Source organism: Siphateles boraxobius, unplaced genomic scaffold (assembly GCF_051911475.1).
Source record: "Siphateles boraxobius isolate OS27281-9 unplaced genomic scaffold, OSU_SipBor_1 205, whole genome shotgun sequence".
NCBI classification, from domain to species: Eukaryota; Metazoa; Chordata; class Actinopteri; order Cypriniformes; family Leuciscidae; genus Siphateles; species Siphateles boraxobius.
This window is the reverse complement of record NW_027508817.1, coordinates 76,297-92,009: the sequence shown is the minus strand read 5'-3', so window position 1 is coordinate 92,009 and position 15,713 is coordinate 76,297. Positions and strand designations below refer to the sequence as shown.

At 47.6% G+C, this 15,713-nt stretch overlaps 1 protein-coding gene across 2 annotated transcripts in view; it reads left to right on the top strand.

The window, feature by feature from the left end:
- The window catches only part of acsl6 (acyl-CoA synthetase long chain family member 6), a 78,096-nt gene that overhangs the window by 40,701 nt on the left and 21,682 nt on the right, over positions 1–15,713 (top strand). For both annotated transcript variants that reach the window (XM_077237670.1, XM_077237671.1), the window contains 6 exons: positions 287–338; positions 1,857–1,930; positions 2,023–2,100; positions 2,810–2,944; positions 6,335–6,469; positions 6,546–6,641. In XM_077237670.1, the coding sequence (XP_077093785.1) occupies positions 287–338; positions 1,857–1,930; positions 2,023–2,100; positions 2,810–2,944; positions 6,335–6,469; positions 6,546–6,641 (570 nt within the window). The remainder of the gene's footprint in view (positions 1–286; positions 339–1,856; positions 1,931–2,022; positions 2,101–2,809; positions 2,945–6,334; positions 6,470–6,545; positions 6,642–15,713) is intronic.

Here is a 15,713-nt window from a genome sequence, read left to right as displayed (position 1 = left end):
TCTGGGATAGTCTGCCCCTTGAGGCCAGGAGTGGTACTACACTCACGTTTGAAGACACCCTTACCTGCCCTCACGTTTCTTCTTGATATGTTGTTGTGTTATAAAATGAATAAAATGAAATAAAAAATGTTAAACGCATAATGCATGAATGCCAGTGTAAAGTTGCTAGTGTGTCTGACTTAAAGAGACCAGGGCGATCCTCTCATCAGCACTTCAGTGTTTTGATCTGTGCACTTGTTGAGCACTAGCTAGATGTGTCCAGTAACAGTTTGATGTGTTCTCGTAGCCACCAGTACCAAATGACCTGTCCATCATCTGCTTCACCAGTGGAACCACAGGTGAGTCAACGCAGCTCCACACATCTCTTCTGACACAGGTTAACCCTAACCTAACATACCCTACCCTAACCTAACCTAACCCTAACCTAAACTAACCTAAAGTAAACTATACAAACCTAACATGACCAAAACTGACCTAACCTGACCTAACCTAAACTAAAGTAACTCTAACTCTAACTCTAAATTAAACTAAACTAAACTAACCTAATCTAAACTAACCTGACCTAACATAACCTAAACTAAGTCTAATTCTTACTCTAACTTTAAACTAAACTAAACTAAACTAAACTAAATAAACTAAACTAACCTTAACTGACCTGACCTAACATAACCTAAACTAAACTAACTCTAACTAAACTAACCTGACCTAAACTTACCTAACTTAACTTGACCTCACCTGACCTAACTGGTTAGCATGTCTGCTCTCCTGCTCCCCTCAGATTCTGGAATTATTTTGGTATTATTTCTACATAATTTTCTGTGATAAAAAATCCCACAAGTGAAATGGACCGTGGCAAGAGGTGGACATGAGCGGCATTCTCCCTCCTGAGAATCTCATCAATTCACAGCGTTCAGAAGAGCTGCAGGAAGGAAGGCAGTGAACTCTAACTCCTGTCTGAATGCAGACTGACACTTTAAACAAAACGTCTAGTGTTGAAGATGAAGACAGTCAGTGTTGGGTTGGTAGTTACTGCGGTTAAAGAACTCGTCAAGTCAACTTATGCAGGGTTATTTTAGTAAACTTAAACCATACAAAACATTGTCACTTGCAATTAAAATAAAGTTTAGCTGAAATAAAATATAAAAAACTTAAACTTACTTTTTCAGCTTGTTGCCAAGGAAACATTTCTCATTTCCACTTAGTTTAAAATGACTAAAACTGAAAATACAAACTTGGTCCCACTTTATATTAAGTGTCTTTAAAGACTATGTGCAAACATTTAAATTAAATTAGATCTATAATTACACTGTAAATACACCGTGAAAATGTAATCAAACCTGTCCTGACTTAACCATATCCACCCAACCCGACCTCACGGGAAACTCTACTATTGTACCAGCTGGTGAATTCCTACGATTTTAATTGAAAGAAAAAGATGTTTTTTAAAAGAAACTCAGGATGAAGGACCTCCCTTTAAACCCATCAAAGAGATCGAACTAATTAGCCACCAATAAACAAAATGTAAGATAGTTCTGAAAGGCTGAGATGGTGTTGATCCAAGTGTTTTCAACACAATAAACTCATAAAGACACTTACAGTGTGACCAAACACAATTAAAATGAAAACAAATGAACTATTTCTAAATATTCACAAAAAGCTATTATAGTATCTGAATGATACTATAAAGCATGATAGCCTTAATGCTATAATAAAACCACAAATATGAAAATCAGCAGGCAATTGAAAAACTGACATCACTGTCGAATAGACATCAACACTGAGCTCAATACTGACACTGTTGTCTTAACTTCACAACATTACTGTTATTCTCGTGTGTGTGTGTGTGTGTGTGGCAGGAGATCCGAAGGGAGTGATGCTGACCCACGGCAACGTTGTCGCAGACTTTGCTGGCTTTCTGAAAGTGACAGATGTGAGTGATTTCTATAAACATGAGCGATTGCTGAAGTGTGTCTACAGACAGCGATCTGACTAACCGCAGCCTCTCTGTGTGTCTGTCTGCAGAAAGTCATCTTTCCGAATCAAGACGACGTTCTCATTTCCTTCCTGCCTCTTGCTCACATGTTCGAGAGGTTGATTGAGGTGAGACTCGCGTGAGAAGATGCTCTTTATACTGCAGGAGCTCAACATAGCTCATCCAATGAGAAACACACACACGTCCTCAGCTCTTCTGCTGGATCAGGTTACAGTCTGGCAGTGTGCCGACCGTGAGCACTAACAAGGGCATGAAACCACACCTACACACACACACACACACACACACACGCGCGCTAGGCGAGTGTGCACTTCCTCTTTCCCAGGCGCTTCATGGCCATGGCCTAATGTGACCCATTGATCTCAATCTCCTAAAAGAGCCGCAGAGTTGTTTTCCTCAATGCTGGAACTGAACAGCTGGACCGATCTAAAACCACAGCTCTTTTCTTTCTGCCATTCTATGGTGTGTAACAACAGTGTAGAGGTCTGAAGTGTGTGGAGGTTGTTGTATTTCAGACAGAAGTATTGAGTCATGTTTTTGTTCTGGTGAATGCTACAGTTAGATGAAATCAACACAACACCAGACCAACAGAACCAGTGCATGATGGCTTCATTCCTACAGCACTTTATGCAGTACAGATCGTTTCAAAGCAGCAACTTTAACAGTGTTTATGAGACCAGTTTAGTTTAATCTGTAACAGCTCTATAGAAGCCAATAGAATCTTTATTCATCTCAGTTCAGTTCAGGGTTTGTTCTAAGTGCAGTTAATTTGATAATATTTCTGAATATGTATTGTCTCATGTTCCTTAATTCCAGTCCGTGGTGATCTGCCATGGCGGGAGAATTGGCTTTTTCCAAGGCGATATCCGTCTTCTTCCTGACGACATGAAGGCTCTCAGACCCACGATATTTCCCGTGGTGCCGCGACTCCTGAACCGCATGTATGACAAGGTGAGCCGTCGCACTGATCAGACACACTCACATAGAGATGCCCAATTCGTTCTTCTCTATAATGTATATAGCACAGTCATCTGCATTGTGAAAAGAGCTGTTTCTACCTGATTTAACACATTTTGTGGTTGAGTTATGTTGAATAATATTTTTGACTTGATTAAAACCAGTTGATTTAGGTTAGATTATTTTTTATTAACAGCAAACAGCGCAGGTCACGAAGTCTCTCCGTCCCTCGGGATCAGACCAGCTCTTACACAGTAGTGATGCTTCCATTCAAAAGTTGGGAATTTAACTTGCAAAATTGGAATATGGCATGGAACATTTTTGAATAAAGCAGCATTTCCATCCCATGTGTTCAAGAGAACAAAATCATCACTTCCTGGCACAAAATATCAGTAATTAACTGTAAGATTCTGCAATCGGGCTCTTTTTCCTCAATCATAAATGAGTTTGTCTCAGAGCGTCAGACGAAACACAATAAATGCTGTCATGTTTTCTTGGGTTCAAATACAATCGTGTGTGTCACACTCTCACACCACATGGACTCTTGGTTTCAGTCAGTACTGTTTTTCCCTAGTTAGTTTGTTGTCATGGACACTCATTAGTTTCAGCTGTGCACTGATCAATGTCATTGTCTGGTCTCGTCTATACTATGGTTGTGTTGGATCGCTTAACTCTATGTTGGACTTAACCTTTGTGGATTATTAAAGTTTACCTGTTTTTCTCTCATCTTCATCTTCGTGTGTGTTGTTTACACACCCTAATTATGACAGAAGACCAGGAGCCGGTTTCACAAAGTGACCAATCTATAGTGTTAGACAAGTCTAAAATTTGCTCATAGACTAGTCTATTGCAAGTTAGACTGTTTCACAAAAATAAAGACTATCTTAATTAAGACCAAAAAAATTAGACACCTTACCCCAGGCTAACTCAGGTCTAAGACTCTGTTACCTTGGCAACCAGCTGTAACAATCAGTTACATTACAAACAGCCAAAAGAAAAGGGAAAATGGCTCATAATTTGTGGTTTTCTGACGACGTTATGGAGAGAGTTATGAGAAGGGAAAGGGTTTTTAGGGACTGCAGTAATACTGGAAGTATATAATATTGAGGACTTCATCGGTCGGTTTCGTTTGCCCAAGGAAGCTATACTGAGTCTGACAGATGAATTAGCTGAAGTACTGAGCATTGCCACTTCAAGAATGTGGCTTCAGGTTTGCACTGCGTTGAGATTTTATGCAACAGGAACTTTTCTGAATGCTGTTGGTGACACAGTGGGTCTCAGCAAGCTCAACGCTCAATGGTCGGATTAACGCTGTTAACTGTCGTAGCAATCTTTTTTCAAATTAAACATTTCTTCTTGTTACTACATTCTCCGCTAAATTTCCCAAGTAAAATGTCATTGTAACTGTTATGGACAACTGTTGCAATATGGACCACTTGGCAGCAGTCAAACTGTTATGCCTTGAGCAGAAGGACCGCTCCCTCAAGGAACATTTGGAGGAATTCCTCAGCCTTGTGGCAGCTACATCTTTCCCGGATGACTGCCTCAACACCGGCACCAGAGAGCATTTGTCCGGGGAAGGCCCTGGAGGTACGTAGACTGGGGCTGGTGTCCTGTGATTCGCCACTCACAGTGGACATTGTGACAACACCCAGACTGCGAGGATTGGCAGCCTAAGCCCACCGCATGCAACGAGAGCGACTCTGCCGTGACGTGCAAGCCAGCGCTAACAAGAGCTACCCAGCTGAACATTGTTACGGAGCCTGATAGCAGCTTCATCCATCGCTGAGGGAGTGAATGTGGAATTTGTGGTTATGGCGATCCCACCACTGAGAGTGAGTGTTTGACAATCGCACTGGAGAACGGTTTTGATTTTGGAGAGGTTGATTTTCTTCCCCCTTGGTTACCGCCTGAATCAGTCTGTTATGTCCTGAACCCGCTTATGTCTCCCACCACCTCTACAAAATGTTTTTGAGACTTAATTTTTTTAGTTGGATTTTGCATTACCCTTCAAGCCCCTCTCTAGTCCCCAGCCACGCCTGCCACCCAGTCATCGCTGCCTCCCAGCAGCCTTTCAGTTTCACCTCAGCCTTCTCTCAGTGGCGTGGATCCATCTTGGGCCTGCTGGGAGCCATCTCTTCCTGGATGTCGGAAGCCAGTGGCCCCCACCTTCTGCCTCTGTGTGCTCCACTCCTCCTCGCCCCGGGTCCCCGGTCCTGGGTCCCTGTCTCCTGCACCTGTGCTTCTTCCTCCCTCCCTAGGGCTCCGTCTCCGCCCTGGGTCGCTCCAGCTCGACTTCAGCCCTCTGGATCCCTACCACCATCTCGGGGTTGTCACTGCAGCTACACCGCCTAGATCATCGGAGACCCTTCACTACATCGGCTCTCTGGCTGCGTGATTGGCTCATTCCTCCATGACATCATCACCTCGGATCGTCCCCATGGAGACCACGTTAGTGACTACATCTCCTGCTTGATTTGCTCCTCCGTCCTGTGACGCCGCCATGGGGCACAGTCTTAGCTGTGTCTTCCTCTCCTCAAGGCTCCTCCATGGCTTTCTCCACCATCTGCTCCACCCTGGACTTTTATGTTCTGCCTCCTCCTGGTCGGCCATCCACCTCCAGAACCTCCTCCTGTGTCCTCTGCCTGTTTTGCCATCCCTTTGCCATCTCCTCATCCTCTTTGCCTCCTTGTCATCATGGCGTGAGGACGCGCCTTCCGGGATGCTGGTGTTTTTGGGAACACAATCGTGTGTGTCACACTCTCACACCACATGGACTCTTGTTTTCAGTCAGTACCGTATTTTCTTAGTTGGTTGGTTGTAATGGACACTCATTAGTTTCAGCTGTGCACTAATTAATCATCCCATTATCCTCTCACTATTTGAGTTCAGTTCTGCTTGTGTGTCTTTGTCTGGTCTTGTCTATACTATGGTTGTGTTGGATCGCTTAACTCTATGTTGGACTTAACCTGTGTGGATTATTAAAGATTACCTGTTTACTCATATTCATCTTCTTGTGTGTTTACACAACCTGATCATGACAGTGGGAAACTTCTGGAGGGAATTAAACCAAATCCTTCTGATGACAGAGTCTCTTTATCTAAACGCTATTCATTTTTAAATTACAATTTAAACTAAAGTAGAGGCCTTTTTAAGATAACGAGAAGCATAACTCGTGTTTACATGTGAGGACTATTATATTTTATGCTGTAATCAAGTCAACTCAGCTTTATTTATACAGTACTTTATACAATGCAGATTTTCAAAGCAGCTTCACAGTGATAAACAGAGTTAGATTCTGCTGTAATCATTTAATAAAATATAATATTCTTCAGCCACATGTATTCCCTGTGTAACGGTTGAAGCTTGTCTGCTGTGTTTCAGATCTTCAGTCAGGCCAACAACTCCGTCAAGCGCTGGCTGCTGAACTTCGCGGCCAAGAGAAAAGGTTCGGAGGTGAGCCGCGGCGTCATCCGCTGCGACAGCGTCTGGGACAAGATCTTCTTCCACAAGATCCAGGTGCGTGGCGCAGAGCCGTTGAGATGCGGGGCCGAAGCCGTGCTACTGTTTGACTGTGTGCTGTGTCTCCTTACAGGCCAGTCTGGGCGGGAGGCTGAGGATGATCATCACTGGAGCGGCTCCGGCGTCCCCGTCTGTCCTGGGCTTCCTGAGGGCGGCGCTGGGGTGTCAGGTGAGGCGAGAGCGAGTGTCTGTAGCGTATCGCTGCTGTGTTTCTGAGCTCATCACAGTGTGAGTCTGTAGCGTAGCACTCCTGTGTTTCTGAGCTCATCACAGTGTGTGTCTGTAGCGTAGCGCTCCTGTGTTTCTGAGCTCATCACAGTGTGTGTCTGTAGCGTAGTGCTGCTGTGTTTCTGAGCTCATCAGTGTTTGTCTGTAGCGTAACGCTCCTGTGTTTCTGAGCTCATCACAGTGTGTGTCTGTAGCATAGCACTCCTGTGTTTCTGAGCTCATCACAGTGTGTCTGTAGCATAGCGCTCCTGTGTTTCTGAGCTCATCACAGTGTGTCTGTAGCGTAGCGCTCCTGTGTTGCTGAGCTCATCACAGTGTGTGTCTGTAGCATAGCGCTCTTGTGTTTCTGAGCTCATCACAGTGTGTGTCTGTAGCGTAGCGGTCCTGTGTTTCTGAGCTCATCACAGTGTGTGTCTGTAGCGTAGCGCTGCTGTGTTTCTGAGCTCATCACAGTGTGTGTCTGTAGCGTAGCGCTCCTGTGTTTCTGAGCTCATCAGAGTGTGTGTCTGTAGTGTAGCGCTCTTGTGTTTCTGAGCTCATCAGTGTGTGTCTGTAGTGTAGCGCTGCTGTGTTTCTGAGCTCATCACAGTGTGTGTCTGTAGCGTAGCGCTCCTGTGTTGCTGAGCTCATCACAGTGTGTGTCTGTAGCGTAGCGCTCTTGTGTTTCTGAGCTCATCAGTGTGTGTCTGTAGCGTAGCGCTCCTGTGTTTCTGAGCTCATCACAGTGTGTGTCTGTAGCGTAGCGCTCTTGTGTTTCTGAGCTCATCACAGTGTGTGTCTGTAGCGTTGCGCTCTTCTGTTTCTGAGCTCATCAGTGTGTGTCTGTAGCGTAGCGCTCCTTTGTTTCTGAGCTCATCAGTGTGTGTTTGTAGCGTAGCACTGCTGTTTCTGAGCTCATCACAGTGTGTCTGTAGCGTAGCGTTCTTGTGTTTCTGAGCTCATCACAGTGTGTGTCTGTAGCGTAGCGCTCTTGTGTTTCTGAGCTCATCAGTGTGTGTCTGTAGCGTAGCGCTCCTGTGTTTCTGAGCTCAACAGTGTGTGTTTGTAGCGTAGCACTGCTGTGTTTCTGAGCTCATCACAGTGTGTCTGTAACGTAGCGCTGCTGTGTTTCTGAGCTCATCACAGTGTGTGTCTGTAGCGTAGCGCTCTTCTGTTTCTGAGCTCATCAGTGTGTGTCTGTAGAGTAGCGCTCTTGTGTTTCTGAGCTCATCAGTGTGTGTCTGTAGCGTAGCGCTCCTGTGTTTCTGAGCTCATCACAGTGTGTGTCTGTAGCGTAGCGCTCTTGTGTTTCTGAGCTCATCACAGTGTGTGTCTGTAGTGTAGCGCTCTTGTGTTTCTGAGCTCATCAGTGTGTGTCTGTAGCGTAGCGCTCTTGTGTTTCTGAGCTCATCACAGTGTGTGTCTGTAGCGTAGCGCTCTTGTGTTTCTGAGCTCATCAGTGTGTGTCTGTAGCGTAGCGCTCCTGTGTTTCTGAGCTCATCACAGTGTGTCTGTAGCGTAGCGCTCCTGTGTTTCTGAGCTCATCACAGTGTGTGTCTGTAGCGTAGCGCTCCTGTGTTTCTGAGCTCATCACAGTGTGTGTCTGTAGCGTAGTGCTGCTGTGTTTCTGAGCTCATCAGTGTGTGTCTGTAGCGTAGCGCTCCTGTGTTTCTGAGCTCATCACAGTGTGTGTCTGTAGCGTAGCGCTCCTGTGTTTCTGAGCTCATCACAGTGTGTGTCTGTAGCGTAGTGCTCTAATGTTTCTGAGCTCATCAGTGTGTGTCTGTAGCGTAGCGCTCCTGTGTTTCTGAGCTCATCACAGTGTGTGTCATTAGCGTAGCGCTCTTGTGTTTCTGAGCTCATCACAGTGTGTGTCTGTAGCATAGCGCTCTTGTGTTTCTGAGCTCATCAGTGTGTGTCTGTAGCGTAGCGCTCCTGTGTTTCTGAGCTCATCACAGTGTGTGTCATTAGCGTAGCGCTCTTGTGTTTCTGAGCTCATCACAGTGTGTGTCTGTAGCGTAGCGCTCTTGTGTTTCTGAGCTCATCAGTGTGTGTCTGTAGCGTAGCGCTCCTGTGTTTCTGAGCTCATCAGTGTGTGTTTGTAGCGTAGCACTGCTGTGTTTCTGAGTTCATCACAGTGTGTCTGTAGCGTAGCGCTCCTGTGTTGCTGAGCTCATCACAGTGTGTGTCTGTAGCGTAGCCCTCTTGTGTTTCTGAGCTCATCACAGTGTGTGTCTGTAGCGTAGCGCTCCTGTGTTTCTGATCTCATCACAGTGTGTGTCTGTAGCATAGCGCTCTTGTGTTTCTGAGCTCATCAGTGTGTGTCTGTAGCGTAGCCCTCTTGTGTTTCTGAGCTCATCACAGTGTGTGTCTGTAGCGTAGCGCTCCTGTGTTTCTGATCTCATCACAGTGTGTGTCTGTAGCGTAGCGCTCCTGTGTATCTGAGCTCATCACAGTGTGTGTCTGTAGCGTAGCGCTCCTGTGTTTCTGAGCTCATCACAGTGTGTGTCTATAGCGTAGCACTCCTGTGTTTCTGAGCTCATCAGTGTGTGTCTGTAGCGTAGCACTCCTGTGTTTCTGAGCTCATCAGTGTTTTTCTGTAGCGTAGCACTCCTGTGTTTCTGAGCTCATCAGTGTGTGTCTGTAGCGTAGCACTCCTGTGTTTCTGAGCTCATCACAGTGTGTGTCTGTAGCGTAGCACTCCTGTGTTTCTGAGCTCATCACAGTGTGTGTCTGTAGCGTAGCGCTCCTGTGTTTCTGAGCTCATCACAGTGTGTGTCTGTAGCGTAGCGCTCTTGTGTTTCTGAGCTCATCAGTGTGTGTCTCTAGCGTAGCGGTCCTGTGTTTCTGAGCTCATCACAGTGTGTGTCTGTAGCGTAGCGCTCCTGTGTTTCTGAGCTCATCACAGTGTGTGTCTGTAGGGTAGCGCTCCTGTGTTTCTGAGCTCATCACAGTGTGTGTCTGTAGCGTAGCGCTCCTGTGTTTCTGAGCTCATCAGTGTGTGTCTCTAGCGTAGCGCTCCTGTGTTTCTGAGCTCATCACAGTGTGTGTCTGTAGCGTAGCGCTCTTGTGTTTCTGAGCTCATCAGTGTGTGTCTGTAGCGTAGCGGTCCTGTGTTTCTGAGCTCATCACAGTGTGTGTCTGTAGCGTAGCGGTCCTGTGTTTCTGAGCTCATCACAGTGTGTGTCTGTAGCGTAGCGCTCTTGTGTTTCTGAGCTCATCACAGTGTGTCTGTAGCGTAGCGCTCCTGTGTTTCTGAGCTCATCAGTGTGTGTCTGTAGCGTAGCGCTCCTGTGTTTCTGAGCTCATCAGTGTGTGTCTGTAGCGTAGCGGTCCTCTGTTTCTGAGCTCATCACAGTGTGTGTCTGTAGCGTAGCGTTCCTGTGTTTCTGAGTTCATCACAGTGTGTGTCTGTAGCGTAATGCTCCTGTGTTTCTGAGCTCATCACAGTGTGTCTGTAGCGTAGCGCTCTTGTGTTTCTTAGCTCATCAGTGTGTGTCTGTAGCGTAGCGCTCTTGTGTTTCTGAGCTCATCACAGTGTGTCTGTAGCGTAGCGCTCCTGTGTTTCTGAGCTCATCACAGTGTGTGTCTGTAGCGTAGCGCTCCTGTGTTTCTGAGCTCATCACAGTGTGTCTGTAGCGTAGCGCTCCTGTGTTTCTGAGCTCATCAGTGTGTGTCTGTAGCGTAGCGGTCCTCTGTTTCTGAGCTCATCACAGTGTGTGTCTGTAGCGTAGCGCTCCTGCGTTTCTGAGCTCATCACAGTGTGTGTCTGTAGCATAGCGCTCTTGTGTTTCTGAGCTCATCAGTGTGTGTCTGTAGCGTAGCGCTGTTGTGTTTCTGAGCTCATCAGTGTGTGTCTGTAGCGTAGCGCTCTTGTGTTTCTGAGCTCATCAGTGTGTGTCTGTAGCGTAGCGCTCCTGTGTTTCTGAGCTCATCACAGTGTGTGTCTGTAGCGCTCCTGTGTTTCTGAGCTCATCACAGTGTGTGCCTGTAGCGTAGCGCTCCTGTGTATCTGAGCTCATCACAGTGTGTGTCTGTAGCGTAGCGCTCCTGTGTATCTGAGCTCATCAGTGTGTGTCTGTAGCGTAGCACTGCTGTGTTTCTGAGCTCATCACAGTGTGTGTCTGTAGCATAGCGCTCCTGTGTTTCTGATGTCATCACAGTGTGTGTCTGTAGCGTAGTGCTCCTGTGTTTCTGAGCTCATCATTGTGTGTCTGTAGCGTAGAACCGCTGTGTTTCTGAGCTCATCACAGCGTGTGTCGGTAGCGTAGTGCTCTTGTGTTTCTTAGCTCATCAGTGTGTGTCTGTAGCGTAGCGCTCTTGTGTTTCTGAGCTCATCAGTGTGTGTCTGTAGCGTAGCGCTCCTGTGTTTCTGAGCTCATCACAGTGTGTGTCTGTAGCGTAGCGCTCCTGTGTTTCTGAGCTCATCACAGTGTGTGTCTGTAGCGTAGCGCTCCTGTGTATCTGAGCTCATCACAGTGTGTGTCTGTAGCGTAGCGCTCCTGTGTATCTGAGCTCATCAGTGTGTGTCTGTAGCGTAGCACTGCTGTGTTTCTGAGCTCATCACAGTGTGTGTCTGTAGCATAGCGCTCCTGTGTTTCTGATGTCATCACAGTGTGTGTCTGTAATGTAGTGCTCCTGTGTTTCTGAGCTCATCATTGTGTGTCTGTAGCGTAGAACCGCTGTGTTTCTGAGCTCATCACAGCGTGTGTCTGTAGCGTAGCGCTGCTGTGTTTCTGAGCTCATCACAGTGTGTGTCTGTAGCGTAGTGCTCCTGTGTTTCTGAGCTCATCACAGTGTGTGTCTGTAGCGTAGCGCTCCTGTGTTTCTGAGCTCATCACAGTGTGTGTCTGTAGCATAGCGCTCCTGTGTTTCTGAGCTCATCACAGTGTGTGTCTGTAGCGTAGCGCTCCTGTGTTTCTGAGCTCATCAGTGTGTGTCTGTAGCATAGCGCTCTTGTGTTTCTGAGCTCATCAGTGTGTGTCTGTAGCATAGCGCTCTTTTGTTTCTGAGCTCATCAGTGTGTGTCTGTAGCGTAGCGCTCCTGTGTTTCTGAGCTCATCAGTGTGTGTCTGTAGCATAGCGCTCTTGTGTTTCTGAGCTCATCAGTGTGTGTCTGTAGCGTAGCGCTCCTGTGTTTCTGAGCTCATCAGTGTGTGTCTGTAGCATAGCGCTCCTGTGTTTCTGATGTCATCACAGTGTGTGTCTGTAATGTAGTGCTCCTGTGTTTCTGAGCTCATCATTGTGTGTCTGTAGCGTAGAACCGCTGTGTTTCTGAGCTCATCACAGTGTGTGTCTGTAGCGTAGCGCTCCTGTGTTTCTGAGCTCATCAGTGTGTGTCTGTAGCGTAGCGCTCTTGTGTTTCTGAGCTCATCACAGTGTGTGTCTGTAGCGTAGCGCTCCTGTGTTTCTGAGCTCATCAGTGTGTGTCTGTAGCGTAGCGCTCTTGTGTTTCTGAGTTCAACACAGTGTGTGCCTGTAGCGTAGCGCTCCTGTGTTTCTGAGCTCATCACAGTGTGTGTCTGTAGCGTAGCGCTCCTGTGTTGCTGAGCTCATCACAGTGTGTGTCTGTAGCGTAGCGCTCTAGTGTTTCTGAGCTCATCAGTGTGTGTCTGTAGCTTAGCGCTCCTGTGTTTCTGAGCTCAGCACAGTGTGTGTCTGTAGCGTAGCGCTCCTGTGTTTCTGAGCTCAGCACAGTGTGTGTCTGTAGCGTAGCGCTCCTGTGTTTCTGAGCTCATCACAGTGTGTGTCTGTAGCGTAGCGCTCCTGTGTATCTGAGCTCATCAGTGTGTGTCTGTAGCGTAGCACTGCTGTGTTTCTGAGCTCATCACAGTGTGTGTCTGTAGCATAGCGCTCCTGTGTTTCTGATGTCATCACAGTGTGTGTCTGTAGCGTAGTGCTCCTGTGTCTCTGAGCTCATCATTGTGTGTCTGTAGCGTAGAACCGCTGTGTTTCTGAGCTCATCACAGCGTGTGTCTGTAGCGTAGCGCTCTTGTGTTTCTTAGCTCATCAGTGTGTGTCTGTAGCGTAGCGCTCTTGTGTTTCTGAGCTCATCAGTGTGTGTCTGTAGCGTAGCGCTCCTGTGTTTCTGAGCTCATCACAGTGTGTGTCTGTAGCGTAGCGCTCCTGTGTTTCTGAGCTCATCACAGTGTGTGTCTGTAGCGTAGCGCACCTGTGTATCTGAGCTCATCACAGTTTGTGTCTGTAGCGTAGCGCTCCTGTGTATCTGAGCTCATCAGTGTGTGTCTGTAGCGTAGCACTGCTGTGTTTCTGAGCTCATCACAGTGTGTGTCTGTAGCATAGCGCTCCTGTGTTTCTGATGTCATCACAGTGTGTGTCTGTAACGTAGTGCTCCTGTGTTTCTGAGCTCATCATTGTGTGTCTGTAGCGTAGAACCGCTGTGTTTCTGAGCTCATCACAGCGTGTGTCGGTAGCGTAGCGCTGCTGTGTTTCTGAGCTCATCACAGTGTGTGTCTGTAGCGTAGTGCTCCTGTGTTTCTGAGCTCATCACAGTGTGTGTCTGTAGCGTAGCGCTCCTGTGTTTCTGAGCTCATCACAGTGTGTGTCTGTAGCGTAGCGCTCCTGTGTTTCTGAGCTCATCAGTGTGTGTCTGTAGCGTAGCGCTCCTGTGTTTCTGAGCTCATCAGTGTGTGTCTGTAGCGTAGCGCTGCTGTGTTTCTGAGCTCATCACAGTGTGTCTGTAGCGTAGCGCTCCTGTGTTTCTGAGCTCATCAGTGTGTGTCTGTAGCGTAGCGCTCTTGTGTTTCTGAGTTCAACACAGTGTGTGCCTGTAGCGTAGCGCTCCTGTGTTGCTGAGCTCATCACAGTGTGTGTCTGTAGCGTAGCGCTCTTGTGTTTCTGAGCTCATCAGTGTGTGTCTGTAGCTTAGCGCTCCTGTGTTTCTGAGCTCAGCACAGTGTGTGTCTGTAGCGTAGCGCTCCTGTGTTTCTGAGCTCATCACAGTGTGTGTCTGTAGCGTAGCGCTCCTGTGTTTCTGAGCTCATCAGTGTGTGTCTGTAGCGTAGCGCTCTTGTGTTTCTGAGCTCATCACAGTGTGTGTCTGTAGCGTAGCGCTCCTGTGTTTCTGAGCTCATCAGTGTGTGTCTGTAGCGTAGCGCTCTTGTGTTTCTGAGTTCAACACAGTGTGTGCCTGTAGCGTAGCGCTCCTGTGTTGCTGAGCTCATCACAGTGTGTGTCTGTAGCGTAGCGCTCTAGTGTTTCTGAGCTCATCACAGTGTGTGTCTGTAGCGTAGCGCTACTGTGTTTCTGAGCTCATCACAGTGTGTGTCTGTAGCGTAGCGCTCCTGTGTTTCTGAGCTCATCAGTGTGTGTCTGTAGCGTAGCGCTCCTGTGTTTCTGAGCTCATCAGTGTGTGTCTGTAGCGTAGCGCTCTTGTGTTTCTGAGCTCATCACAGTGTGTGTCTGTAGCGTAGCGCTCCTGTGTTTCTGAGCTCATCAGTGTGTGTCTGTAGCGTAGCGCTCTTGTGTTTCTGAGCTCATCATTGTGTGTCTGTAGCGTAGAACCGCTGTGTTTCTGAGCTCATCACAGTGTGTGTCTGTAGCGTAGCGCTCTTGTGTTTCTTAGCTCATCAGTGTGTGTCTGTAGCGTAGCGCTCTTGTGTTTCTGAGCTCATCAGTGTGTGTCTGTAGCGTAGCGCTCCTGTGTTTCTGAGCTCATCACAGTGTGTGTCTGTAGCGTAGCGCTCCTGTGTTTCTGAGCTCATCACAGTGTGTGTCTGTAGCGTAGCGCTGCTGTGTTTCTGAGCTCATCACAGTGTGTGTCTGTAGCATAGCGCTCCTGTGTTTCTGAGCACATCACAGTGTGTGTCTGTAGTGTAGCGCTCTTGTGTTTCTGAGCTCATCAGTGTTTGTCTGTAGCTTAGCGCTCCTGTGTTTCTGAGCTCATCACAGTGTGTGTCTGTAGCATAGCGCTCTTGTGTTTCTGAGCTCATCAGTGTGTGTCTGTAGCGTAGCGCTCTTGTGTTTCTGAGCTCATCAGTGTGTGTCTGTAGCGTAGCGCTCCTGTGTTTCTGAGCTCATCAGTGTGTGTCTGTAGCATAGCGCTCTTGTGTTTCTGAGCTCATCAGTGTGTGTCTGTAGCATAGCGCTCTTGTGTTTCTGAGCTCATCAGTGTGTGTCTGTAGCGTAGCGCTCCTGTGTTTCTGAGCTCATCAGTGTGTGTCTGTAGCGTAGCGCTCCTGTGTTTCTGAGCTCATCAGTGTGTGTCTGTAGCATATGACTCTTGTGTTTCTGAGCTCATCAGTGTGTGTCTGTAGCATAGCGCTCTTGTGTTTCTGAGCTCATCAGTGTGTGTCTGTTGGTAGCGCTCTTGTGTTTCTGAGCTCATCAGTGTGTGTCTGTAGCGTAGCGCTCTTGTGTTTCTGAGCTCATCAGTGTGTGTCTGTAGCATAGCGCTCCTGTGTTTCTGAGCTCATCACAGTGTGTCTGTAGCGTAGCGCTCCTGTGTTTCTGAGCTCATCACAGTGTGTGTCTGTAGCGTAGCGCTGCTGTGTTTCTGAGCTCATCACAGTGTGTGTCTGTAGCGTAGCGCTCCTGTGTTTCTGAGCTCATCAGAGTGTGTGTCTGTAGCGCAGCGCTCCTGTGTTTCTGAGCTCATCAGTGTGTGTCTGTAGCGTAGCGCTCTTGTGTTTCTGAGCTCATCACAATGTGTGTCTGTAGCGTAGCGCTCCTGTGTTTCTGAGCTCATCAGTGTGTGTCTGTAGCGTAGCGCTCTTGTGTTTCTGAGTTCAACACAGTGTGTGTCTGTAGCGTAGCGCTCCTGTGTTGCTGAGCTCATCACAGTGTGTGTCTGTAGCGTAGCGCTCTTGTGTTTCTGAGCTCATCAGTGTGTGTCTGTAGCGTAGCGCTCCTGTGTTTCTGAGCTCATCAGTGTGTGTCTGTAGCTTAGCGCTCCTGTGTTTCTGAGCTCAGCACAGTGTGTGTCTGTAGCGTAGCGCTCCTGTGTTTCTGAGCTCATCACAGTGTGTGTCTGTAGCGTAGCGCTCCTGTGTTTCTGAGCTCATCAGTGTGTGTC